This window comes from Triturus cristatus, chromosome 3_2 (assembly GCF_964204655.1).
Source record: "Triturus cristatus chromosome 3_2, aTriCri1.1, whole genome shotgun sequence".
Classification (NCBI taxonomy): Eukaryota; Metazoa; Chordata; class Amphibia; order Caudata; family Salamandridae; genus Triturus; species Triturus cristatus.
Window position 1 is genome coordinate 990,244,881 of NC_140584.1, and position 27,545 is coordinate 990,272,425.

At 54.9% G+C, this 27,545-nt stretch overlaps 1 protein-coding gene across 1 annotated transcript in view; it reads right to left on the reverse strand.

The window, feature by feature from the left end:
* Positions 1–27,545, reverse strand: part of PRKRIP1 (PRKR interacting protein 1) — a 166,697-nt gene that overhangs the window by 92,993 nt on the left and 46,159 nt on the right. Inside the window, exon 2 of the mRNA XM_085649599.1 lies at positions 16,522–16,673. Coding sequence (XP_085505725.1) covers positions 16,522–16,644 — 123 coding nt within the window. The 5' untranslated portion in view covers positions 16,645–16,673. The remainder of the gene's footprint in view (positions 1–16,521; positions 16,674–27,545) is intronic.

Below are 27,545 nucleotides of genomic sequence, written 5' to 3' on the forward strand. Positions count from 1 at the left end.
GAAACAGGGGACGGGTGGGTGGGAGGGGGGAGAAGAAACAGGGGACGGGTGGGTGGGAGGGGGAGAAGAAACAGGGGACGGGTGGGTGGGAGGGGGAGAAGAAACAGGGGACGGGTGGGTGGGAGGGGGAGAAGAAACAGGGGACGGGTGGGTGGGAGGGGGAGAAGAAACAGGGGACGGGTGGGTGGGAGGGGGAGAAGAAACAGGGGACGGGTGGGTGGGAAGGAGGGGGGAGAAGAAACAGGGGACGGGTGGGTGGGAGGGGGAGAAGAAACAGGGGACGGGTGGGTGGGAGGGGGAGAAGAAACAGGGGACGGGTGGGTGGGAAGGAGGGGGGGAGAAGAAACAGGGGACGGGTGGGTGGGAGGGGGAGAAGAAACAGGGGACGGGTGGGTGGGAGGGGGAGAAGAAACAGGGGACGGGTGGGTGGGAGGGGGAGAAGAAACAGGGGACGGGTGGGTGGGAGGGGGAGAAGAAACAGGGGACGGTGGGTGGGAGGGGGAGAAGAAACAGGGGACGGGTGGGTGGGAGGGGGAGAAGCAACAGGGGACGGGTGGGTGGGAGGGGGAGAAGCAACAGGGGACGGGTGGGTGGGAGGGGGAGAAGAAACAGGGGACGGGTGGGTGGGAGGGGGAGAAGAAACAGGGGACGGGTGGGTGGGAGGGGGAGAAGAAACAGGGGACGGGTGGGTGGGAAGGAGGGGGGGAGAAGAAACAGGGGACGGGTGGGTGGGAGGGGGAGAAGAAACAGGGGACGGGTGGGTGGGAGGGGGAGAAGAAACAGGGGACGGGTGGGAGGGGGAGAAGAAACAGGGGACGGGTGGGTGGGAGGGGGAGAAGAAACAGGGGACGGGTGGGTGGGAAGGAGGGGGGGAGAAGAAACAGGGGACGGGTGGGTGGGGGAGAAGAAACAGGGGACGGGTGGGAGGGGGAGAAGAAACAGGGGACGGGTGGGTGGGAGGGGGAGAAGAAACAGGGGACGGGTGGGTGGGAGGGGGAGAAGAAACAGGGGACGGGTGGGTGGGAGGGGGAGAAGAAACAGGGGACGGGTGGGTGGGAGGGGGAGAAGAAACAGGGGACGGGTGGGTGGGAGGGGGAGAAGAAACAGGGGACGGGTGGGTGGGAGGGGGAGAAGAAACAGGGGACGGGTGGGTGGGAGGGGGAGAAGAAACAGGGGAGGGGTGGGTGGGAGGGGGAGAAGAAACAGGGGAGGGGTGGGTGGGAAGGAGGGGGGAGAAGAAACAGGGGAGGGGTGGGTGGGAGGGGGAGAAGAAACAGGGGAGGGGTGGGTGGGAGGGGGAGAAGAAACAGGGGAGGGGTGGGTGGGAGGGGGAGAAGAAACAGGGGAGGGGTGGGTGGGAGGGGGAGAAGAAACAGGGGAGGGGTGGGTGGGAGGGGGAGAAGAAACAGGGGAGGGGTGGGTGGGAGGGGGAGAAGAAACAGGGGAGGGGTGGGTGGGAGGGGGAGAAGAAACAGGGGAGGGGTGGGTGGGAGGGGGAGAAGAAACAGGGGACGGGTGGGTGGGAGGGGGAGAAGAAACAGGGGACGGGTGGGTGGGAGGGGGAGAAGAAACAGGGGACGGGTGGGTGGGAGGGGGAGAAGAAACAGGGGACGGGTGGGTGGGAGGGGGAGAAGAAACAGGGGACGGGTGGGTGGGAGGGGGAGAAGAAACAGGGGACGGGTGGGTGGGAGGGGGAGAAGAAACAGGGGACGGGTGGGTGGGAGGGGGGAGAAGAAACAGGGGACGGGTGGGTGGGAGGGGGGAGAAGCAACAGGGGACGGGCGGGTGGGAGGGGGGAGAAGCAACAGGGGACGGGCGGGTGGGAGGGAGAGAAGAAACAGGGGACGGGTGGGTGGGAAGGAGGGGGGAGAAGAAACAGGGGACGGGCGGGTGGGAGCGGGGAAAAGAAACGGGACGGGTGGGTGGGAGGGGGAGAAGAAACAGGGGACGGGCGGGTGGGAGCGGGGAGAAGAAACGGGACGGGTGGGTGGGAGGGGGAGAAGAAATAGGGGACGGGTGGGTGGGAAGGAGGAGGGAGAAGAAACAGGGGACGGGCGGGTGGGAAGGAGGGGGGAGAAGAAACAGGGGACGGGTGGGTGGGAGGGGGAGAAGAAACAGGGGACGGGTGGGTGGGAGGGGGAGAAGAAACAGGGGACGGGTGGGTGGGAGGGGGAGAAGAAACAGGGGACGGGTGGGTGGGAGGGGGAGAAGAAACAGGGGACGGGTGGGTGGGAGGGGGAGAAGAAACAGGGGACGGGTGGGTGGGAAGGAGGGGGGAGAAGAAACAGGGGATGGGCGGGTGGGAGCGGGGAGAAGAAACGGGACGGGTGGGTGGGAGGGGGAGAAGAAACAGGGGACGGGTGGGTGGGAAGGAGGAGGGAGAAGAAACAGGGGACGGGCGGGTGGGAAGGTGGGGGGAGAAGAAACAGGGGACGGGTGGGTGGGAGGGGGGAGAAGAAACAGGGGACGGGTGGGTGGGAGGGGGAGAAGAAACAGGGGACGGGTGGGTGGGAGGGGGAGAAGAAACAGGGGACGGGTGGGTGGGAGGGGGAGAAGAAACAGGGGACGGGTGGGTGGGAGGGGGAGAAGAAACAGGGGACGGGTGGGTGGGAGGGGGAGAAGAAACAGGGGACGGGTGGGTGGGAGGGGGAGAAGAAACAGGGGACGGGTGGGTGGGAGGGGGAGAAGAAACAGGGGACGGGTGGGTGGGAGGGGGAGAAGAAACAGGGGACGGGTGGGTGGGAGGGGGAGAAGAAACAGGGGACGGGTGGGTGGGAGGGGGAGAAGAAACAGGGGACGGGTGGGTGGGAGGGGGAGAAGAAACAGGGGACGGGTGGGTGGGAAGGAGGGGGAGAAGAAACAGGGGACGGGCGGGTGTGAAGGAGCGAGGAGAAGAAACGGGACGGGTGGGTGGGAGGGGGAGAAGAAACAGGGGACGGGTGGGTGGGAGGGGGAGAAGAAACAGGGGACGGGTGGGTGGGAGGGGGAGAAGAAACAGGGGACGGGTGGGTGGGAGGGGGAGAAGAAACAGGGGACGGGTGGGAGGGGGGAGAAGAAACAGGGGACGGGTGGGTGGGAGGGGGAGAAGAAACAGGGGACGGGTGGGTGGGAGGGGGAGAAGAAACAGGGGACGGGTGGGTGGGAGGGGGAGAAGAAACAGGGGACGGGTGGGTGGGAGGGGGAGAAGAAACAGGGGACGGGTGGGTGGGAAGGAGGGGGAGAAGAAACAGGGGACGGGCGGGTGTGAAGGAGCGAGGAGAAGAAACGGGACGGGTGGGTGGGAGGGGGAGAAGAAACAGGGGACGGGTGGGTGGGAAGGAGGGGGGAGAAGAAACAGGGGACGGGTGGGAGGGGGAGAAGAAACAGGGGACGGGTGGGTGGGAGGGGGAGAAGAAACAGGGGACGGGGAGAAGAAACAGGGGACGGGTGGGAGGGGGAGAAGAAACAAGGGACGGGTGGGAGGGAGGGGGAGAAGAAACAAGGGACTGGTGGGAGGGAGGGGGAGAAGAAACAAGGGACGGGTGGGAGGGAGGGGGAGAAGAAACAAGGGACGGGTGGGAGGGAGGGGGAGAAGAAACAAGGGACGGGTGCGAGGGAGGGGGGAGAAGAAACAAGGGACGGGTGCGAGGGAGGGGGAGAAGAAACAAGGGACGGGTGGGAGGGAGGGGGAGAAGAAACAGGGGACGGGTGGGTGGGTGGTGGAGAAGAAACAGGGGACGGGTGGGTTGGTGGTGGAGAAGAAACAGGGGACGGGTGGGTGGGTGGGGGAGAAGAAACAGGGGACGGGTGGGTGGGTGGGGGAGAAGAAACAGGGGACGGGTGGGTGGGGGAGAAGAAACAGAGGACGGGTGGGTGGGAGGGGGGAGAAGAAACAGAGGACGGGTGGGTGGGAGGGGGGAGAAGAAACAGAGGACGGGTGGGAGGGAGGGGGGAGAAGAAACAGAGGACGGGTGGGTGGGAGGGGGGAGAAGAAACAGAGGACGGGTGGGTGGGAGGGGGGAGAAGAAACAGAGGACGGGTGGGTGGGAGGGGGGAGAAGAAACAGAGGACGGGTGGGTGGGAGGGGGGAGAAGAAACAGAGGACGGGTGGGTGGGAGGGGGGAGAAGAAACAGGGGACGGGAAGAAACAGGGGACGGGAAGAAACAGGGGACGGGTGGGTGGGAGGGGGAGAAGAAACAGGGGACGGGTGGGTGGGAGGGGGGAGAAGAAACAGGGGACGGGTGGGTGGGAGGGGGGAGAAGAAACAGGGGACGGGTGGGTGGGAGGGGGGAGAAGAAACTGGGGACGGGTGGGAGGGGGAGAAGAAACAGGGGACGGGTGGGTGGGAGGGGGAGAAGAAACAGGGGACGGGCAGAAGAAACAGGGGACGGGTGGGAGGGGGAGAAGAAACAAGGGACGGGTGGGAGGGAGGGGGAGAAGAAACAAGGGACGGGTGGGAGGGAGGGGGAGAAGAAACAAGGGACGGGTGCGAGGGAGGGGGAGAAGAAACAAGGGACGGGTGGGAGGGAGGGGGAGAAGAAACGAGGGACGGGTGGGAGGGAGGGGGAGAAGAAACGAGGGACGGGTGGGAGGGAGGGGGAGAAGAAACAAGGGACAGGTGGGAGGGAGGGGGAGAAGAAACAAGGGACGGGTGGGAGGGAGGGGGAGAAGAAACAAGGGACGGGTGGGAGGGAGGGGGAGAAGAAACAAGGGACGGGTGGGAGGGAGGGGGAGAAGAAACAGGGGACGGGTGGGAGGGAGGGGGGGAGAAGAAACAGGGGACGGGTGGGAGGGAGGGGGGGAGAAGAAACAGGGGACGGGTGGGAGGGAGGGGGGGAGAAGAAACAGGGAACGGGTGGGAGGGAGGGGGGAGAAGAAACAGGGGACGGGTGGGAGGGAGGGGGGGAGAAGAAACAGGGGACGGGTGGGTGGGTGGGAGGGGGAGGGGGAGAAGAAACAGGGGACAGGTGGGTGGGAGGGGGAGAAGAAAGAGGGGACGGGTGTGTGGGTGGGAGGGGGAGAAGAAAGAGGGGACGGGTGGGTGAAAAGAAAGAGGGGACGGGTGGGTGAAAAGAAAGAGGGGACGGGTGGGTGAAAAGAAAGAGGGGACGGGTGGGTGAAAAGAAAGAGGGGACGGGTGGGTGAAAAGAAAGAGGGGACGGGTGGGTGAAAAGAAAGAGGGGACGGGTGGGTGAAAAGAAAGAGGGGACGGGTGGGTGAAAAGAAAGAGGGGACGGGTGGGTGAAAAGAAAGAGGGGACGGGTGGGTGAAAAGAAAGAGAGGACGGGTGGGTGAAAAGAAAGAGGGGACGGGTGGGTGAAAAGAAAGGGGACGGGTGGGTGAAAAGAAAGGGGATGGGTGGGTGGGAGGGGAAGAAGCAACAGGGGACGGGTGGGTGGGAGGGGGAGAAGCAACAGGGGATGGGTGGGTGGGAGGGGGAGAAGCAACAGGGGGTGGGTGGGAGGGGGAGAAGCAACAGGGGACGGGTGGGTGGGAGGGGGAGAAGCAACAGGGGACGGGTGGGTGGGAGGGGGAGACGCAACAGGGGACTGGAGAAGCAACAGGGGACGGGTGGGTGGGAGGGGGAGAAGCAACAGGGGACGGGTGGGTGGGAGGGGGAGAAGCAACAGGGGACGGGTGGGTGGGAGGGGGAGAAGCAACAGGGGACGGGTGGGTGGGAGGGGGAGAAGCAACAGGGGACGGGTGGGTGGGAGGGGGAGAAGCAACAGGGGACGGGTGGGTGGGAGGGGGGAGAAGCAACAGGGGACGGGTGGGTGGGAGGGGGGAGAAGCAACAGGGGACGGGCGGGTGGGAGGGGGAGAAGAAACAGGGGACGGGCGGGTGGGAGGGGGAGAAGAAACAGGGGACGGGCGGGTGGGAGGGGGAGAAGAAACAGGGGACGGGTGGGTGGGAGGGGGAGAAGAAACAGGGGACGGGCGGGTGGGAGGGGGAGAAGAAACAGGGGACGGGTGGGTGGGAAGGAGGGGGGAGAAGAAACAGGGGACGGGCGGGTGGGAGCGGGGAAAAGAAACGGGACGGGTGGGTGGGAGGGGGAGAAGAAACAGGGGACGGGCGGGTGGGAGGGGGAGAAGAAATAGGGGACGGGTGGGTGGGAAGGAGGAGGGAGAAGAAACAGGGGACGGGCGGGTGGGAAGGAGGGGGGAGAAGAAACAGGGGACGGGTGGGTGGGAGGGGGAGAAGAAACAGGGGACGGGTGGGTGGGAAGGAGGGGGGAGAAGAAACAGGGGACGGGCGGGTGGGAGCGGGGAGAAGAAACAGGGGACGGGTGGGTGGGAAGGAGGAGGGAGAAGAAACAGGGGACGGGCGGGTGGGAAGGTGGGGGGAGAAGAAACAGGGGACGGGTGGGTGGGAGGGGGGAGAAGAAACAGGGGACGGGCGGGTGGGAAGGAGGGGGGAGAAGAAACAGGAGACGGGTGGGTGGGAGGGGGAGAAGCAACAGGGGACGGGTGGGTGGGAGGGGGAGAAGAAACAGGGGACGGGTGGGTGGGAGGGGGAGAAGAAACAGGGGACGGGTGGGTGGGAGGGGGAGAAGAAACAGGGGACGGGTGGGTGGGAGGGGGAGAAGAAACAGGGGACGGGTGGGTGGGAGGGGGAGAAGAAACAGGGGACGGGTGGGTGGGAGGGGGAGAAGAAACAGGGGACGGGTGGGTGGGAGGGGGAGAAGAAACAGGGGACGGGTGGGTGGGAGGGGGAGAAGAAACAGGGGACGGGTGGGTGGGAGGGGGAGAAGAAACAGGGGACGGGTGGGTGGGAGGGGGAGAAGAAACAGGGGACGGGTGGGTGGGAGGGGGAGAAGAAACAGGGGACGGGTGGGTGGGAGGGGGAGAAGAAACAGGGGACGGGTGGGTGGGAGGGGGAGAAGAAACAGGGGACGGGTGGGTGGGAGGGGGAGAAGAAACAGGGGACGGGTGGGTGGGAGGGGGAGAAGAAACAGGGGACGGGTGGGTGGGAGGGGGAGAAGAAACAGGGGACGGGTGGGTGGGAAGGAGGGGGAGAAGAAACAGGGGACGGGCGGGTGTGAAGGAGCGAGGAGAAGAAACGGGACGGGTGGGTGGGAGGGGGAGAAGAAACAGGGGACGGGTGGGTGGGAAGGAGGGGGGAGAAGAAACAGGGGACGGGCGGGTGTGAAGGAGCGGGGAGAAGAAACGGGACGGGTGGGTGGGAGGGGGAGAAGAAACAGGGGACGGGCGGGTGGGAAGGAGGAGGGAGAAGAAACAGGAGACGGGTGGGTGGGAGGGGGAGAAGAAACAGGGGACGGGTGGGTGGGAGGGGGAGAAGAAACAGGGGACGGGTGGGTGGGAGGGGGAGAAGAAACAGGGGACGGGTGGGTGGGAGGGGGGACGGGTGGGTGGGAGGGGGAGAAGAAACAGGGGACGGGTGGGTGGGAGGGCAGGAGAAGAAACAGGGGACGGGTGGGTGGGAGGGCAGGAGAAGAAACAGGGGACGGGTGGGTGGGAGGGGGAGAAGAAACAGGGGACGGGTGGGTGAGTGGGTGGGAGGGGAGAAGAAACAGGGGACGGGTGGGTGGGAGGGGAGAAGAAACAGGGGACGGGTGGGTGGGAGGGGAGAAGAAACAGGGGACGGGTGGGTGGGAGGGGAGAAGAAACAGGGGACGGGTGGGTGGGAGGGGAGGAGAAACAGGGGACGGGTGGGTGGGAGGGGAGGAGAAACAGGGGACGGGTGGGTGGGAGGGGGGAGGAGAAACAGGGGACGGGTGGGTGGGAGGGGGAGGAGAAACAGGGGACGGGTGGGTGGGAGGGGGAGGAGAAACAGGGGACGGGTGGGTGGGAGGGGGAGAAGAAACAGGGGACGGGTGGGTGGGAGGGGGAGAAGAAACAGGGGACGGGTGGGTGGGAGGGGGAGAAGAAACAGGGGACGGGTGGGTGGGAGGGGGAGAAGAAACAGGGGACGGGTGGGTGGGAGGGGGAGAAGAAACAGGGGACGGGTGGGTGGGAGGGGGAGAAGAAACAGGGGACGGGTGGGTGGGAGGGGGAGAAGAAACAGGGGACGGGTGGGTGGGAGGGGGAGAAGAAACAGGGGACGGGTGGGTGGGAGGGGGAGAAGAAACAGGGGACGGGTGGGTGGGAAGGAGGGGGAGAAGAAACAGGGGACGGGTGGGTGGGAAGGAGGGGGAGAAGAAACAGGGGACGGGTGGGTGGGAGGGGAGAAGAAACAGGGGACGGGTGGGTGGGAGGGGAGAAGAAACAGGGGACGGGTGGGTGGGAGGGGAGAAGAAACAGGGGACGGGTGGGTGGGAGGGGAGAAGAAACAGGGGACGGGTGGGTGGGAGGGGAGAAGAAACAGGGGACGGGTGGGTGGGAGGGGAGAAGAAACAGGGGACGGGTGGGTGGGAGGGGAGAAGAAACAGGGGACGGGTGGGTGGGAGGGGAGAAGAAACAGGGGACGGGTGGGTGGGAGGGGAGAAGAAACAGGGGACGGGTGGGTGGGAGGGGAGAAGAAACAGGGGACGGGTGGGTGGGAGGGGAGAAGAAACAGGGGACGGGTGGGTGGGAGGGGAGAAGAAACAGGGGACGGGTGGGTGGGAGGGGAGAAGAAACAGGGGACGGGTGGGTGGGAGGGGAGAAGAAACAGGGGACGGGTGGGTGGGAGGGGAGAAGAAACAGGGGACGGGTGGGTGGGAGGGGAGAAGAAACAGGGGACGGGTGGGTGGGGAGAAGAAACAGGGGACGGGTGGGTGGGTTGGTGGGGGAGGAACAGGGGGTGGGTGGGTGGGGGAGGAACAGGGGACAGGTGGGTGGGGAGGAGAACAGGGGACGGGTGGGTGGGGGAGGAGAAACAGGGGAGGGGTGGGTGGGAGGGAGGGGGAGGAGAAACAGGGGAGGGGTGGGTGGGAGGGAGGGGGAGGAGAAACAGGGGAGGGGTGGGTGGGAGGGAGGGGGAGGAGAAACAGGGGACGGGTGGGTGGGAGGGGAAAGAAACAGGGGCCGGGCGGGTGGGAGAGAGGTGGAAAAGAAACAGGGGTCACAAGGGAAGAAGCAACAGGTGCCTGGTGGGAGGGAGGGGGGTGAAGAAAGAGGGGCTGGCCGCGAGCCGTGCCCACTGCATGCGTGTCCGTCAGTCAACACATGTCAGAGATCAAGTGGACACATCAGGGAGCCTTTTAAAACACAAGTAGAACTCGAGCCGTGAAATATACATTTCATGACCGCTTTCGGACAGAGGAGGGAGGGGTGCAGTTGGGACACGTGAATTTGCTACACATTCATTCTCCAAAGCAAAGGAGCGGATAATTATTTCAACATGCTGGAAACAGATTCCACGAGGTGAGGAGCCCACTGTAAGAACGCAGAACAATCCTGAGTGCAGAAATCCGCGTTATTTTCATAACTCACTGGGGTGCAATGTATCCTGGGGGTGGTCCTGGGGATGGGGTGGTCCTGGGGATGGCAGAGGCTGGAAAACCGCTTCAGAAAATAGGGCAATATTTTCCGCCGTTGGGATTCAAATTAGAGTTAAAAGATAGTTTCTGCTCAATGTGTTCAGCATTATTAAAAATATTTTAATTAATTTGAGTTCCCCAGACTGAGATGGAGAAACACACAATAAAACACCCAACAGCATATAATTAGGGTCCATGAACACACCCAGTTCGCAGGAGAGAGCAAGAGTGTGTCAGTTTATGAACTCAAACTGTTTGTTTTGTAAAGCGCCAACTTGCGTAAACATTAAGCTTTACCTTGGAGCGCTGCAAAGTTACGGTGCCCGGCTGCTTAGCGTCTAGTGGGTGGGTGGATGGAATGAACAATATAACGTGTCACTCCTAAACTTCCATGTAATGCTGCGTTTCATTGTAAAGCGCTCTACTACCTGTGGATAAAATGCGCGCTAAATCAGACTGCACAAATAATAGCATAGACCTAAAACTACAGGTGCTCCAGAAAAACAGGTAAAAACAGAACCTTTCAAACTTACTCACAAATGAGTACTGCTCGGAAAAGAGGTTGTGGCTGATTAACATAGATAGTAGCGACCCTAGGGAACCACCGTGCAAACCTTCCCCCCATCAAGACCTCCAACGCGGTGAAGCCAACGAAAGCAGCAAGCAGCGCGTGCTGTAAATATACTGCTCCATGAAGGGCGCGTAGACCGGTTTTGGCGGTAGCACACGGGCGTGCATGGGGATGGGACAGTAAACACCGTTGGATGAATGAGCAGCGACGGGAATGCGTTCCTGAAGCCTGAGGGGAGGGGGTAGGGGTAGTATAGAGAGCACTATGACAGTGTAGGTGAGACTGGCACAGAGAGGGTTTTAGATGGGTCTTTGAAGGTGGGGGTGGAACAAACTGAGTGGGAGGTGTATGGGCGAGCTCAGACAGTGCAACATGAGTAGTCTGCACATGCACTCTGCAACTAAAAACCCTCCTGTGCAATGAATGAAGCATGTTTAGCATAATTAGTGACGAAAACCGACATGCGGCAATAACAATTGCAGGCGGAGCGGACACACGGCTTCTGGAACCGTATTGATTCCAAGAAGCCCTTGCATGGCGAGAGCAACACATGTGCGCTGCTAACGCCAGGCGAGACCTAAAAAGGAACAAGACAGGTGAGAGGGGGAGAAGAAACAGAGACTCAGCTGGAGGGGGAGGAGGGAGAAAGAGAGACTAGGTGGGCGGATGAAGGTAAATAAAAGTACTATGATGTGACCAGCATTAATCGTGCCAAAGTGCTTTTTTTCCAGATGAACTAATACCCGAATCACAGATCGAGCAGCGTTGGGAAATTTTCAAATAGGAGCAATTTGTGATTGGTCCCTGCGTCACAGAAAACAAGCATTAAAAATGCAATAGGTCTCGCCTTTCATCAAGTTAAAGCCATTTGCTTTGCTATACAATACCATTAGCAAAGCAAATGGCTTTAACTTAATCAAAGGCGAGACCTATTGCATTTTCAATGCTGGTTTATGAAACACCACTGCACGCTGCTGACACCGGTGCGCTGCAGGGCAGGCCTTCACTTATGTGGAAAAAAGCAGTGTTGCCGGGTGAGGAGGCCTTCCCTCGGAGGCTGAACATACCTGAGCTCAGACGGGCAAACTTGATGACTTTTTAACCAGGGCGTCAAGGTAGTTATTTGTTTATTACTAATAGACAAAACAGGATTGGGTTAAAAAACAGCGGGCTACTTCTGGTGTGCCGATTACATTTATCTTATTCAGGTGGAAAACGCATCATGAAGTTTTACTGGTATTGCCTACCTATTGGTAACTAGAACATTTCAAAAACATATTTTTTAATTTCATATGACTGTTTTATACAGCTAAATCCTGGTTTGTTTCTCCTAATGTATATAAATTCAAATACGGGTAGTTTAGGTGCAAGAGCCACCACCTGGGAGTCACACAAGTTTGCGACTTTGTTGCATTACAGTGCGCTTTCGTTGTTCTTTTCGGCCTAATCCATACCATTTTGTAGCGCCTGAACCCGTAGGCATTCACAGTTATAATGCCATTTCTGCCTCTCTATGAATTATTTGCATCCTGTCGGTCACACACCATGAAGAGAGTGGCCGTGAAGCGGCCTGCACTTGCAATAGACGGATTTAGAACCTCGTCTGCAGCTGTCCGTGACTTCGCCGTCTCGTAAACACAGCAGATATCTTGACTTCATAAATGACGTGTCTCCGAAGAGTAGAGATGTCTATGAACCACTCGTCATTTGACACAAAACAGACAAATTAACTTAATCTCACTGGCGGAATCCACGTGCCTGGGAACAGAGGCGCGTTTCGAAAATGTGAAAACATTTTTTTTTTTTTTAAATCTTAATAAATGGAATCATGAGTCAATTGTTAATTCTGCGGGTTAACTGCCACACCCTACACGACAAATTGTTAACTTTATAGATTCACAACCCTGAAAGTTTCCTGCAAGGCACAGATTAACAAGCATTTACAATGCAACGGTCTCGGCATTGTTAAAGTTTGAGCTATTGGCATTGCTCATGACATTATTTTTGTTTATGTTTTTGTTTTTAAAACATGTAAAGAAACGGCATTGTTATTTACAATGTCAATAGCTTAATCAGTGTGTGTGTGTAGGTGGCTCTGTGTGTGGGTTCAAATGCAATAGGTCTCGCATTTGAGAGTGATTAAGCTATTGACATTGTAAATAACAATGCTGTTTCTTTAAATGTTTTAAAAACAAAAACATAAACAAAAATAATGTCATGAGCAATGCCAATAGCTCTAACTTTTCCAATGCAGAGACCATTGCATTGTAAATGCTTGTTATATCTCGCGAGCGAGACTGCGCAAGCGCAGCCTTCGCTACCCGAGACCTAAAAAGGCATTTCTTTCTTTCAGCCACACTCCCCGTCCCACAGCTATCCCCTTTCCAGACCATTCACCACATGTGAAAACACAGAGGCAAACCAAAGCCAGCTAGGTAAACAAGCCAGAGAACCAAGGCCGGTCCGCACAACTACCAGGCGAAAAAAAAGTAAAGTTCAAATCAAGCTAACACACCTTCCGTGGGCACCATGGCACTGGCTCAGGCGGCGGATTACCTTCCTATTTTACAAATAAACGCTTCTCTCGGGCAGCCCTGGACAAGCCCCGGGCTGCACTCCTTCCCGCGAGGCTGTGACATTTCTCCCCTCCGCCCCCCACCCCTTACGAGCGTCATCCCCTCGTGCCACCGGGCAGCTACGTCGCAGCTACAAGCCCCAAGTTCGGGAAAGCGCATCGTTAGGAAACCAGAGGCTGCCTATTTAACTTGCACACGTGCAAGAAATAGAGCGTCAAACATTCGTGCAACTTGGTGTCAAGATTAAGATGCACGTTTTTTTCTAGTTTCCTTGAGACCTAGCGCCTAGTGGCTGCATTGCGCCCACGTTACCCTGGTGTGTTCAGTCCACCATGGAAGCCACCTACCTTCCCAGAGAAGCGAAGGCAGTGCGCGACGGCCTCCTCATTCTGCCGACATCCCCTGCAGGAAACACTGAACAGAAAGCAGATGTGCATGGACGTGCCCGACGCGAGGGTCCAAGAGGGAGGGAGACTGAACTAACTGGTGCGCTCCCCGCCGCCCTCGGAGGGAAGCTGCTGCTGGCCGCGCCGAGCTCTAGTAGGACTTTGAAATCTGCCAAATGCAAGCAAGGGAAAAATGTAAACATGAGGGCGGAGACGGGCTGTAACCAGGTTCAGTGAAATCTGGCGGGGGCTTACTTGGAAAGGCGATTCATCCGGCGAATTACTTCCTACATGTTCATTTTTTTCGACCCCCTATCTTCAAAGTGACGGTAGGCAACAATATCAGCTCCTTCAACTCCTGTGAATGCTTGTTTTCTCGTCTAAACAAGCAACAACTAATCCCACCCACCTGGAACCTATCCGTTTTAAGGCCACTCAGAGCAATGTAACTCTGACCCCGTGACCCAGTCCCAATTTAAACTCCCAGCCTTAAAGCAATGCATTACGTAGCCTCTCGAGGTGAATGAACTCACCCTCCTCAAAAAGGAAAGCTGAATAACGTAACTAAAAACAGAACAAGCATTGACAAGCACACCACTGGCTTTGCACACCACTGCCTTTCTCCGAGGCGAAGCAGAAATGCCTCGGAGAAAGGCAGCGGCGCTTTCGGATTCGGGGGCGTGTTCTCCTTCTGCCATTGGCTGGAGGAGATAATTAGAAAAGTTGCTAAAAACAAGCCCCCGAATCCGAAAAGGACGGGGCCTGTTCGGAGTGACTGACCTCTTCTCCAATGGCTGGCCAGCATTCAAGAGGCCAGCCAATGGAGAAGAGGGGCGGGTTCAAGCCCCTCTTCTCCAAGTAATTATGTCTCGCGAGCGAGACTGCGCAAGTGCAGCCTTCGCTAGCCGAGACCTAAAAATGACTCCTAACATTAAAGCCATCTACAGCGTTGACCAATTGACACCGTGCTCGCACGAGGCCTACTGTGGTCATTTGGGCGTTCTCTGGAAAACCCAAGGACCACACGATTGTAAATACAAGGTTGCGAACTTGATTCGGAAACCGGAACACATCCTGCACAAAAACAAAAAGTGACCTAAGAAACGTTTACGGTGACTGCGCACTAAATCGATGGAATAGCTGCACATTTCGAAGTGCATGTTAAACATGTAAGTTGTAGAGTCCCTTTCCTGTCTTATTTTCAATAAATGAAATAAAACCGGTTGTACTTTTGACCGCATTTGTTGATGGTTGGTGATGTGTTTGCTGCGGTCTGGAGCCTCCTGTGTTTGGTAACTTCACACCTCCGGCCTAAGCGGTAGTTGGCCTTCAGTCCAGACTTTATGAACGACAGTGGAACCTGAAACCACGAGAACTTATCCTGGCTCCCCCGTGATCTCTTAATTGTGTGATCTTAGGCAAATAATTTAGCTGCAACGCGATGCTTTCTTATCAGACAAAATCGGGAGCATTTACAAACAACATAAGGTAATGTCAAGCGTTACAAAAAGTTTAATTAGATCATAGCAGGGGAACGATATAGCGCCTTTGTGGGGTCTCAAGCGCAGAACTACAACAAACGCACAACGGAAGAGAGCCGGCAATTTACTGTCAGCTTTTGGGGGGTGCTTGGAAGGGGCTTCAGAAAATGTACTTTGGTGGGGACATGGGTCACTCATGAAGAAGGGGACCACTGACGGGCGAGAGGTGGACTAAAAGGATTATTGGCCAAGGTGATCGCCGAAAGCAGTGATGCTCACAACGATGCACATGTAACCAGACATAAGGCTTCTCACCAAAAAATGGAAATCTAGTTCATAACCTAACACTGGAACCCACGCACCGATGGCGCACGCACGACACTTGCAGGAACTCACAGAAACACTCACGCAGTGCCACGAGTAAGCGAAAACGTACGGGCTGTCCTAGCCCGCCATATAGCGCCTTCCAAAGACAGGCTTAGCAGCGGAAAGATAGCGATACATGGTAGCCAGGAGCATTTCTATAGCACCGATTAGCGCAGCGAGCACCTTTCGGCGCCGTAAAAGTAGAAACGAGATGTAGGCTGTGGTGCAAATAAACACACCCACACACGGAGCAAAAACACATCCACTCAGACAAGGGAATAAACACCTAAAGAGACACAGACACATGCGCACAGAGGAGCGTAAACACACAAAGAAAGAGACATGCAGACATACAAACACATACACAGCCTCGAGTGAAAAGTAACTTATGAGGCCCACCGTGCACCATGCCTCAGACAAGGACGGGGAATGTGGAAAGTAAATGAAAATATAGAAGGATTTCTATAAAGCAGAGCGAGAGCGGAGGTGATTTCTAGGCGCTGTCGATGTAGAGGAAACTTTAAATCAAAGAATGAACATAAACACACAGGCCCCAACACACACATGTATACATACACACACACATACATAGATCCATACATACATACAGAGATCGAACCACACATTCACACAAGCGTGGCATACGAACATGCACACACTGGTGCATGCATGCAAGCAAACATACACAAATGTAATATGCACGGACACATGTACATAGGTACAGAAACTCACACATATACACGCAAACCATGTGAAAATATGAAAGCCTGTTAGCCGAGCCAAAGAGACTGTGCAAGAGCTGGGTGCTTAAAATAGAGGACATCTAAATTAAGCAGCAAACCATGTGAAAATCACGTACAGCAGCATGTTACAGCAAGATGGGTGTGGGGATGACAATAGAGGGCGGAGCCAATAGAAACAAGCGCGGCCAGTCATGGGACGGACAGAAGATGTGCACACGGGTGTATCACGCCGCCAGTAAAGCATCCAATCCCCGCATGCACATCTGTCTCGTTTGTCCACCCGCGTGCACGCTGGAATAGTATCGATTCCAAAAGGCCTCTGCATGGCAGAGCAGCACATGCGCTGCTTTCGCCAGGCAGAGACATAAAAAGGAAGTGACATATGGCAAGGGCTGCACAATTAGAAGGCAGCAAAGACGAGTGCCAATGAATGGTAAGTAATGAGCGTGTTCCAAGCGAGAGCCCAAGAGCTAGGTGCATGCTCACGCAGGTGAGATGTGAAAATCCCCAAGGCCCTAAAAAATGTCCAAGAGTACAATAGAAATCACTGAACAGAAGCGCAAAGAAGATAAAGACAGGAGTGACTATAGGTAGTGTCACTATTTAAGAAGCAAGATGAGTTTCATTAATCAAGCCAATGCTTTGCTTCAAAATAAAACACATGCAGCGCAACCATTTTACCATGAAATTCACAAACATTCTGAGGGTCAGAACGAGGATTCTGTGCGTCACAAGAGAGATTGTGTTAGCAGACTGCGCTCATTCTTTGCTACCTGTCATCTACTGCATTTCCAGTTCCTTCGCTAACCTAAAAGCTCATGTCAAACTCTTTACATAATAGTCTTTATGAACCTGAAGTCTCCTTTTTTAGGTCTTTGGCTAATTTTCCATGTCTCTTCCGTAGTGGTATCCCCAACATGGCTCGGCAGTCCTATTTCTGAGTTTATATCAATGCAGTCTCTTAACTTCACAATCTCCTCTCGGAGCCCACACTTACGGGGTTCTTCATAAGCCTCTCCAGCTTCAGTCGTTGCTCCTCGATGGCATTCTTTGGAATGACTAGTGGCTGCGGTGGTTTCTTAGGGCGAGGGGGCTTCGGCTCAGTTGAATGGGCGGCCATGAGTCCACAATATTTTTAGAGTTGAACAGCTGTTGATCAGAGCAAATAAGTTGGTTTAAGGCAGATTTGACATCAGTGAGACTGACAATACCATGTGTGATGAGAAGAGCAGCTAAAAATAAAGTTTTAAAGCAGTATCTAGGAAAACAAACTATTGAGTGCTAAATTAGCTCTCATTTATATGCCCATAATGCTTAGAGACAAACTAGCTTAATAATCCTGTACTTTCCTATGCAGCACATTGAATTTGGAGGTTAAACCTGTTCGTGTTTTAAGAAAGTTCCCGAAAAAATTCTCTGCCCTTCCTTAAGGTAGTTAAAAAACACAAAGTATTTTTCAATCTGTAGCTCAACATTGCCCAGCTCGCCCACCAATATTTAGTTATGGTTCTGGCTCTTTCACCCAGGAGCCGATTGTGAGCACTAACCCAGAGTTTACCCCACCCTTGAGAAGGGCAACCACCCCCTAGGCCACTTTGTAGTGTCCACATGAGTGGAACCAAAACCTTTTTCTTCATTAGTGGTGCACACTTCCCTACTCCACTAAGGGGTGAGCTGGAGTACCAATTCAGCAGAATGACAACACTTTTGACAAAGGCCAGGGCTCAGAGAAGGAGCGTTTTTCCACAGAAATAGAAATTACTGTTACAAGCTCTGATGGTCAGCTCTTGGTTTAAAATAGTTTCTGCATGGTTGAATAAAACATGCAATGGGGTGAAGACAAGTTAAAGAATAGTTTCCTGTACTATTGCCAGGTGGCTGAAGGCACAGTATTGGAAGAAACAAAAAAATATGCTAGGGAACTACTACCACTAGCAGCATTTGTAACACAAACTACCCAGGAGATTGTCGTTTGGTTGGGGCTCACAATGAGAGTGGTCCAATACACACTATGGGAGGGCTGGAGCACATCATGCATGTGCACCTGTCTCACCCGCTCCTGTCACACATGACCCATCACTAACATCTACCAGAAGTAAGACAGGAGGGACGTCCACATTCATTGAAAAATCATTCATTTGTAGATGATAGGAACATGTACAACATCAGAGCCCTGGCAGGGCGGCTGAAATATCAACACATCCTTTTAAACAGCTAAATTAAAACAGATTTGAATAAAAAGTGTTAAAAAGTGAAATAAAACCACAGTTTCAAATAATTGATATAATAAATGCTAGACAATAAAAACCTTTAAAAATGTACATGAAAATTTCCACACAAAGTATGTTCATGCATTATACAATTTTAAGGTCAAAGCCTACCAGACAACACAGCTGTCTGGTTTGCAAAAGACATCTTGGGAACATTCAGAAAGATTCCCTGGGAATACATTCCCATTGCTGCTTACTATTGGCTTTGTGGTTTGTAACTCACATTTTCTGGCTTGCTATTTGCTGGCTTTATTTGTTTTAGGCTGTCCCGATTCAGTTCATCCCTCCCCAGGAGCAAAGCCTTTTGACACTAACTTGTATTCTTGGACGAGTGCTCCTTTCTGTAAACAGGCCTGTAATTCTTGTTCTTATCTAGTCACATTTGCTGTGCATTCAACGACAGAGATCAAATGTCAGGCTCTGTCCTCCAAGGGAGCTTGTTGTTTACTTTTAATTCTCTGACTTCAATTTGAGAGTATTTATGTGACAATCTTTCTGGATCCTCAAAAAATCGAATCTGCCGGGAATAAAAGTAGAGAACTTTTCAACATAGTGAAAAGCTTCTTGTAGGAAATGGGACCCCCGGCCGGCCAGGGCTTGCGCCACAGCCAGTCAGAGACCACCACTCCTATGAAAGGTCGACCCCTGCTCGCCCTCTAGGCAACGCGGCGCGGGCAGCCAGGCCTATCTCGGAGGACATGTGAAGCATTTGCGCACGCACCCACCAACAACAACCTCCCGGGCCTCCCACAAAGGAACTCCACACCAAGTATATATATATGAAAAATAGATTCTGTATTAAGCAGGACACATAGGAACACACATCGTACAAGGTGCCAGGGGCACGGGTAGGGGCTTCGGGGAAGAAGGTACAGCACAGGGCCAAGGGACCACGGCCAGGAATCACATAGGGGACATCTGGTATTCAAGGGGGGAAAATAGGACAAGGTACACAACAACAGGAGCACCCGTAGAGGTGCAACACAGAATACGTGTAGGGATCACATTAGACCTGGTCCATGGCAATCCACAGGCCAGCGGGCCTTTCTGGGGCAAGGTGCCCAAGTGTCTCGATGTTCATGGCAGGGAGCCCGGGGCAAAGCTAAACGTAGCAGTGGCCCACTAAGTGCTGGGCCACTGAGGGACCCCGTGGGAGCCTTAACGGCCCTGGGGAAAAGGGTGCCAACGGGTGGGGCCACTCGGGCTCTGGGGGCAATGATACGGTGGAGCCTCTTGGGCTCTGGGGGCAATGCCACAGGTGGAGCCTCGCAGGGCTCAGACCATTGGGGGGGCACGCGGAGTCCCTCTCGGGGGACTGGGCTTCGTGGGAGGCCTCCTGGGCCTCGGGCACAACCGGAGATTCACTCGAGGGGGGGCGGACACCGACAACGTGTCCCGACGCCCCTCCTCCCTGGGGCTCGCAGCAGCACTCGCCGGTTTTGGTGCGCCGGTCTCCTTCGCTGCGCCAGCCTTCTCCTTGTGCTCCGGGGCTCTCTCTCTCTCGGGAGCCCCGGGGAAGGTCAGCAGCTTCACGGGGGTATCGCAGGGGCGCGGAGTGAGCTCCCGCCGCTCCTGCTACGTCGTTTTCCTTCGGCCGGCCTCTCCTCCTTCTCCCGGGCCGGCAGCCAATCACGGCGCGGCCTGGGGGATGACGCCAGTGGGGAATCCCGGGCCGGCAGCCAATACCAGCGCGGCCCGGGGATGACGTCACTAGGGTCCCGGGCGGCGGCGGTGAACTCGGGGAGAAATCGACGAGGAGTGGGCTCCCTCGTAAGGCACACGGGCAGGGAATAAAGCGAGGTAGGCACTCGCTGGGGGTATCGAACACTGGGAGCACGGGGTAGAAGCCGGGTGGGCACCGGCTCGTTGAATGTAGCGCTACCAGCGCTGGTGCAGGAGTGAAGGACCCCAAAGCGGCAGGGGCAGGGAGCAGCGCTTCCAGGCGCTGGGCAGAAGGGACAGCGCTCCCCCAGCGCTAGATGCAGGCTACCAAAGTCCGTCGGTAGTCCAGGACCTCAGGGGGGCCCAACAGCGCCAAAGAGGGGAAGGGGCCATCCTTAGTCCAGGAGTAGGGCAGGGCCCAGGGAGGCACGCCACCCCTGAGCCCCAGCAGCAGCAGCTCCGGGTAGATTCAAGTTGGAGAACAAGAACAAGTCCAGGGTGTCCCAGCACCCTTTTTATACACACATTCTTGGTCTGAAGGGGCAGGCAGGGGGAGAACCAGCTGGAACTGGTTATGGGGGATTCTTTACACTGGCCAGGCTAGGAACATCAGCCGCACCCCAGGGGGTGGAGCCAGCAGTGTCTGGGGAAAACCCAGCCTCATTCATGACACTCAAACCAGACGGTCAATCCACAAGCAGACCCAGGCTCACTCCTCCCCTCACATCAGTATGCTAAACACTCCATTCACCACCGGGCAGACCCTCCCAGATCCTGGGAGCCAGGCTCACCAGCCAGCCCCGGCCAATCATACGCCAGGCACATATTCCACAAATATGCCAACTTCCAAAAGAGGGACTTCTGCACTAGACACACTCATACCTCATATACCGTTGCGCAGCATTCAACCTCCCGAGTTCATCCATACCAGACTTGACCCTGCACACCCTACGCACCGGGAACTACTGAGGACTCATCCATTCCCCATGTATTCCTATGGAAGGGGAGGTCGCTCTCTCCTCACACTCACTCAGAGGGGGAATCACCATCCCCAGGTTACATATAGCATAAAAACTTCAGGGGCGGGCCTGCCAGATGGGCCAGGTCCAACACACGTCCCTCCCAGCCCAAAGGCAGGGTAGACCAATCACTACCGTGATGGACTTCCCTGCTTGCAGGGCGATAGAACATGGACGTGGCCCGCGCTACCGAGCCACCCTCCAGTTCAACGCCTACCTGGACCGATAGACACACACAGGCTAAAAATGTGAAAAAAATGAAAAACAATAAAGACATAGGCCCAACCAGGCTATCCTACTGGTACGCCTTAGTTGTCTGACTAGGACCAGGCCCTGGGCTCCCCAGATACCACTGGTCCCTGCTAATCCGGAGTGGGGGGTGGTAACCCCGGGCCCACAATAGCCCTTCTCCACTCCCTTTCTCAGGGTAGCCACGCCTACCACTGTTCCTTCCACCTAGGGTCCGCACCCTCAGGCTTGCCAGAGGTCACGGGCAAGAATGCCCCACCCTACCTCTACTTCTGAGGTTCCGCGTCCTCCCAGGGGGAACACCCTCAGAACACACCTTCCTATCAGTTTTGGAACTTCCTCCCTCCACTGGTCTTCCACCTGGGAACTAAGCGTTCAGCTCTCCCCAAGGCAAGCCGCAGCAGCGCCAGCGGTCTCCCTTGTCCAGGATACAACTTAACATAAATTCAATAAAACGAGCCGCGGCAGCACTAGCCGGTCTCAAGGTTCAGCTCTCCCCAAGGCAAGCCGCGGCCGAGCCAGCAGGGCTTCCTTGTCCGGGATACAACTACCATAACTTTCACAAAACGAGCCGCGGCAGCGCCAGCAGGTCTCAATGTTCAGCTCTCCCCAAGGCAAGCCGCGGCCGAGCCAGCAGGTCTTCCTTGTCCAGGATACAACTTAACGTAAATTCAGCCAGGGCGACACCTGACGCCTAAACCATATTCAGCGGGGTACGGGGGGGACACCTGACGCATCAGACACATTCAGCGGTGCACGGAACACATGATGCCTCCAACACATTCAGCGGGGTTAGGAAGGACCCTGACGCATCAGACACATTCAGCGGTGCACGGAACACATGATGCCTCCAACACATTCAGCGCGGTAACGTAAATTCAGCCAGGGCGACACCTGACGCCTAAACCATATTCAGCGGGGTACGGGGGGGACACCTGACGCATCAGACACATTCAGCGGTGCACGGAACACATGATGCCTCCAACACATTCAGCGGGGTAAGGAAGGACACCTGACGCATCAGACACATTCAGCGGTGCACGGAACACATGATGCCTCCAACACATTCAGCGGGGTAACGTCAATTCAGCCAGGGCGACACCTGACGCCTAAACCATATTCAGCGGGGTACGGGGGGGGACACCTGACTCGAACACATCTTTCACAGAGCGGACATTTACGTAACCCCTTAAAACAATAATCTCCTTTCTTTGCGACCATGTACAATACAGAGTTTTGCAGGGAGGCCAGTTATCGTTGGGGTACTGCGCAAACACAAGTCCGGATCCCACTTCTGACACCAGTGTAGGAAATGGGACCCCCGGCCGGCCAGGGCTTGCGCCACAGCCAGTCAGAGACCACCACTCCTATGAAAGGTCGACCCCTGCTCGCCCTCTAGGCAACGCGGCGCGGGCAGCCAGGCCTATCTCGGAGGACATGTGAAGCATTTGCGCACGCACCCACCAACAACAACCTCCCGGGCCTCCCACAAAGGAACTCCACACCAAGTATATATATATGAAAAATAGATTCTGTATTAAGCAGGACACATAGGAACACACATCGTACAAGGTGCCAGGGGCACGGGTAGGGGCTTCGGGGAAGAAGGTACAGCACAGGGCCAAGGGACCACGGCCAGGAATCACATAGGGGACATCTGGTATTCAAGGGGGGAAAATAGGACAAGGTACACAACAACAGGAGCACCCGTAGAGGTGCAACACAGAATACGTGTAGGGATCACATTAGACCTGGTCCATGGCAATCCACAGGCCAGCGGGCCTTTCTGGGGCAAGGTGCCCAAGTGTCTCGATGTTCATGGCAGGGAGCCCGGGGCAAAGCTAAACGTAGCAGTGGCCCACTAAGTGCTGGGCCACTGAGGGACCCCGTGGGAGCCTTAACGGCCCTGGGGAAAAGGGTGCCAACGGGTGGGGCCACTCGGGCTCTGGGGGCAATGATACGGTGGAGCCTCTTGGGCTCTGGGGGCAATGCCACAGGTGGAGCCTCGCAGGGCTCAGACCATTGGGGGGGCACGCGGAGTCCCTCTCGGGGGACTGGGCTTCGTGGGAGGCCTCCTGGGCCTCGGGCACAACCGGAGATTCACTCGAGGGGGGGCGGACACCGACAACGTGTCCCGACGCCCCTCCTCCCTGGGGCTCGCAGCAGCACTCGCCGGTTTTGGTGCGCCGGTCTCCTTCGCTGCGCCAGCCTTCTCCTTGTGCTCCGGGGCTCTCTCTCTCTCGGGAGCCCCGGGGAAGGTCAGCAGCTTCACGGGGGTATCGCAGGGGCGCGGAGTGAGCTCCCGCCGCTCCTGCTACGTCGTTTTCCTTCGGCCGGCCTCTCCTCCTTCTCCCGGGCCGGCAGCCAATCACGGCGCGGCCTGGGGGATGACGCCAGTGGGGAATCCCGGGCCGGCAGCCAATACCAGCGCGGCCCGGGGATGACGTCACTAGGGTCCCGGGCGGCGGCGGTGAACTCGGGGAGAAATCGACGAGGAGTGGGCTCCCTCGTAAGGCACACGGGCAGGGAATAAAGCGAGGTAGGCACTCGCTGGGGGTATCGAACACTGGGAGCACGGGGTAGAAGCCGGGTGGGCACCGGCTCGTTGAATGTAGCGCTACCAGCGCTGGTGCAGGAGTGAAGGACCCCAAAGCGGCAGGGGCAGGGAGCAGCGCTTCCAGGCGCTGGGCAGAAGGGACAGCGCTCCCCCAGCGCTAGATGCAGGCTACCAAAGTCCGTCGGTAGTCCAGGACCTCAGGGGGGCCCAACAGCGCCAAAGAGGGGAAGGGGCCATCCTTAGTCCAGGAGTAGGGCAGGGCCCAGGGAGGCACGCCACCCCTGAGCCCCAGCAGCAGCAGCTCCGGGTAGATTCAAGTTGGAGAACAAGAACAAGTCCAGGGTGTCCCAGCACCCTTTTTATACACACATTCTTGGTCTGAAGGGGCAGGCAGGGGGAGAACCAGCTGGAACTGGTTATGGGGGATTCTTTACACTGGCCAGGCTAGGAACATCAGCCGCACCCCAGGGGGTGGAGCCAGCAGTGTCTGGGGAAAACCCAGCCTCATTCATGACACTCAAACCAGACGGTCAATCCACAAGCAGACCCAGGCTCACTCCTCCCCTCACATCAGTATGCTAAACACTCCATTCACCACCGGGCAGACCCTCCCAGATCCTGGGAGCCAGGCTCACCAGCCAGCCCCGGCCAATCATACGCCAGGCACATATTCCACAAATATGCCAACTTCCAAAAGAGGGACTTCTGCACTAGACACACTCATACCTCATATACCGTTGCGCAGCATTCAACCTCCCGAGTTCATCCATACCAGACTTGACCCTGCACACCCTACGCACCGGGAACTACTGAGGACTCATCCATTCCCCATGTATTCCTATGGAAGGGGAGGTCGCTCTCTCCTCACACTCACTCAGAGGGGGAATCACCATCCCCAGGTTACATATAGCATAAAAACTTCAGGGGCGGACCTGCCAGATGGGCCAGGTCCAACACTTCTCATCACCTAATGCTGGATCTAACCATCCCTCCTTTTCCGCGGATTCGATCAATCAGTTAGCCAATTTTTTCTACTCAAAAATAACAGAGATCCAATCCTCATTTAGATTGTCGGAGGGATCTGAAAATAAGGATCCCCCCTGCTAAACTGTCAAAACAGGATTAGAAATGCTTCTCTTTCCTGCTTCCCCCCGGTCCCTTTAGAATCTTCCTTAGTAATAATGAAAGGTCTGAAGTCTGGCTCCCCGTCAGACCCTTGCCCTGCCTAATTTCTGGCCGATATGGCAGAGATATTGAATCCAACAGTCAACAGCATCCTGAATCTGTCTTTGAGCACTGGTCAGGTGCCCGAGAATTGGAAAAGTGCAAAAGTGATTCCGTTATTGAAGAAATCCTCTGCAGACCAAACTATACTCTCCAACTATAGACCGATCTCCCTTCTCCCATTTTTTGCTAAAACGTTATAAAAATATGTACATTCGGTAGTTTTCAACTTTGCTGAAACTAATAACCTCCTTCATTCAAGTCAATCAGGTTTTTGTTCTAACTTTAGCACGGAGACGGCCTTACTTGAGGTCTCTGAGACCATCAAAGAAACCCTTGATAAGGGAGGAAAAGCTGTCTTGATTCTTTTAGATCTTTCGTCATCTTTCGACACGGTACCCCATGATCGCCTACTGCAGAGATTACAGGAGTGTGGTTTTGGTGGCACGGTGTTGAAATGGTTTGCCTTCTTTCTGAAGGACAGAAGGCAGGAGGTATGGTCTACCCCCTTCACCACCAGGATCCCGCTCCTAAATGTGGGGGTCCCCCAGGGCTCTATTTTGAGCCCTGTATTATTTAACCTGTACATGTCCCCCCTAGCCAAGTTGGCGGAGGCGGGAGAGGCGAAGATTATATTTTATGTGGACGACACTCAGTTGTTGTTCACATGTAAGAAGGGTGAAGATTTTAATGGTCAGAAGATTCGAGATTGTCTGGCTGAAGTGTTCTTCTGGTTTTAATCCCACCAACTCAAATGCAACCCAGAGAAGTCTGAAATCATCTTTTTCGGCTCCCCTCCGCTGGACATTTGGAAACAGCGGTGGCCTGACGAAATGTCGCCACCCCAGATGGCAGTTAACATCGTTAAAAATCTGGGAGTGAAAATGGATGACATGTTATCCATGAAAACTCAAGTTCAGACAGTGACTGGCACATGTTTTGGACAGTTAAAAATGATTAGGAAATTTCTCTATCTATTACCAATGACTCATAGAAAGCTAGCCGTGCAGGCCCTCATTACTTCTAGATTGGACTATGTTAACGTCCGGTATCTTGGCCTCCCGAAGTGCTTACTGAACAGGCTCCAGATTGTGCAGAACTCAGCGGCCAGAGCGGTCCTGAAGTTAGGAGCCAGAGAACGGATTTCCCACCATCTGAAGAAATTACACTGGCTCCCGGTACGGTGTAGAATTCTCTTCAAAGCCCTAACCCTTGCCTTTAAAGCTTTTCATGGGGTAGGGGCACATTACATTCGTAAAAGAATTCTCTATTACATCCCGCTTAGATCAGCCCATCAATATCTGATCTTGGCGCAGAGTTTCTGTAGAGCCCGCTGTGGAGGACGGTCTTTCCAGGTGCAAGTAGCCCGCGCCTGGAATACCCTGCCTCTACCCCCGAGACAGACCACTACCCTTCTGAAGTTTAGAAAGCAGTTAAAAACTTGGATGTTTCAACAATTACCATAACTTATCACCTCAGTTAAACTTCTGGTTTCATAGTCTTTGCTTTTGTCTCTTCTGTCATAGCGCCGGGACACTCTGTCGAGTAGCTAGGCGATCTATAAATCCTTGATTAACATAAGATAATATCCTGGGGGTAGGAAAGGTTTTTTTTCTAGCACACAACAACATTTACATGAACTGTGCAAGTATTTCAGAATATATCAGAAATAGAAAAGCACATTTTTTGTTAAAGATGAAGTATGTTGGAAACATATTTTAATATGTTCAAAACAAATCAATACACTAGGTGATGCAGTTTCCACACATTATCGTTTGTGTGCTGTATATATATATATACTATCTTGCATGAATCTCCTCTAATCAGGGATCTCTGTACCACAAATGTTTTATCAGCATGTCACAAAATTGGGATGTATATAGGTGGTCACTTCCTTTTCTAGACCTTGAATCTAACTGATAATTTTTTATGTTATATTCTTTACACACAAATTACTATTCTCTCTATCCCCTTTTTTTCTCTCTTGAGCACCTTGTTTGTTATTTAGTGTACAGCCCTTATTCCTGCATAAGTTTCAGGGTACCGTTATAGGTTTGATATGTGATTTATATATGTGTTTTTTTGCACAGAATCTATTGTGGCTCTTCCTGAATAAGGTGTTCTAAACGCCAAAACGCGCGTAGAAGAACTTATAAACTATATTACATCGCAGCCATTGTGGGCTTTTCCACTAGAATTGATTATTTCTCTTTGGTTTGTGAATAAATATGGTTTGATGTTTTGGCTAGTCAGTCAATACATTTCCTGTATGTTAGGTTATGTATATTTTCTATCATGTCTGTTTATGTCATAATTTTTACTTTTATAAGAATAAAATGAAATATATTTTTAATTGAGTTTGTGTGGTACACTGAACATATATGGTGATCATTTGTCATTTGGTATAAGACCTAATTTTAAGTTGGTCCTGAGTTGCCTAGGAAAGTTATTTCAGTTCTAGTCACCACTGCAATCTATACCATTTTACTCGGCACATTCTATACCACTGCATTCTACGCCACTCTACTCTGCACCACTACACTCTGCTAAGCACCACTATAATGTACGCCACTACATTCTATAACGCTGCATTGTAAGCCGCTTAAATCTACGCCACTGCACCCCATGCCCATATATACTCTAACAATCTACGTCAATGCACTCTACACCAGTTGACTCTATGCCACTCTACTCCCCTGCACTCTACTCTAAACCACTGCACTGTATTTTGCACCACTGTACTTAACGCCACTGGACTACAAGTCAATCTACGGTGCAACACTGCAGTCTATGCTACTGAACTCTTGCATCACACCACTGCACATCACTGCACTCTATGGCACTATACTCTGGGGAGAGGATGTAGCCTAATGCCAGGGCGGTCGATCTCTAATCTGGGGAACCGGGTTCGAGACTCGGCTTAACATACTGTGATTCTGGGACAATCACTTAATCTCCCTGTGCCTACAAAAAATTAATTAAATTGTGTAACGCAACTGGTTCTCAAAACGCTCTGATATCAGATGCCTTCGGGTCAAGT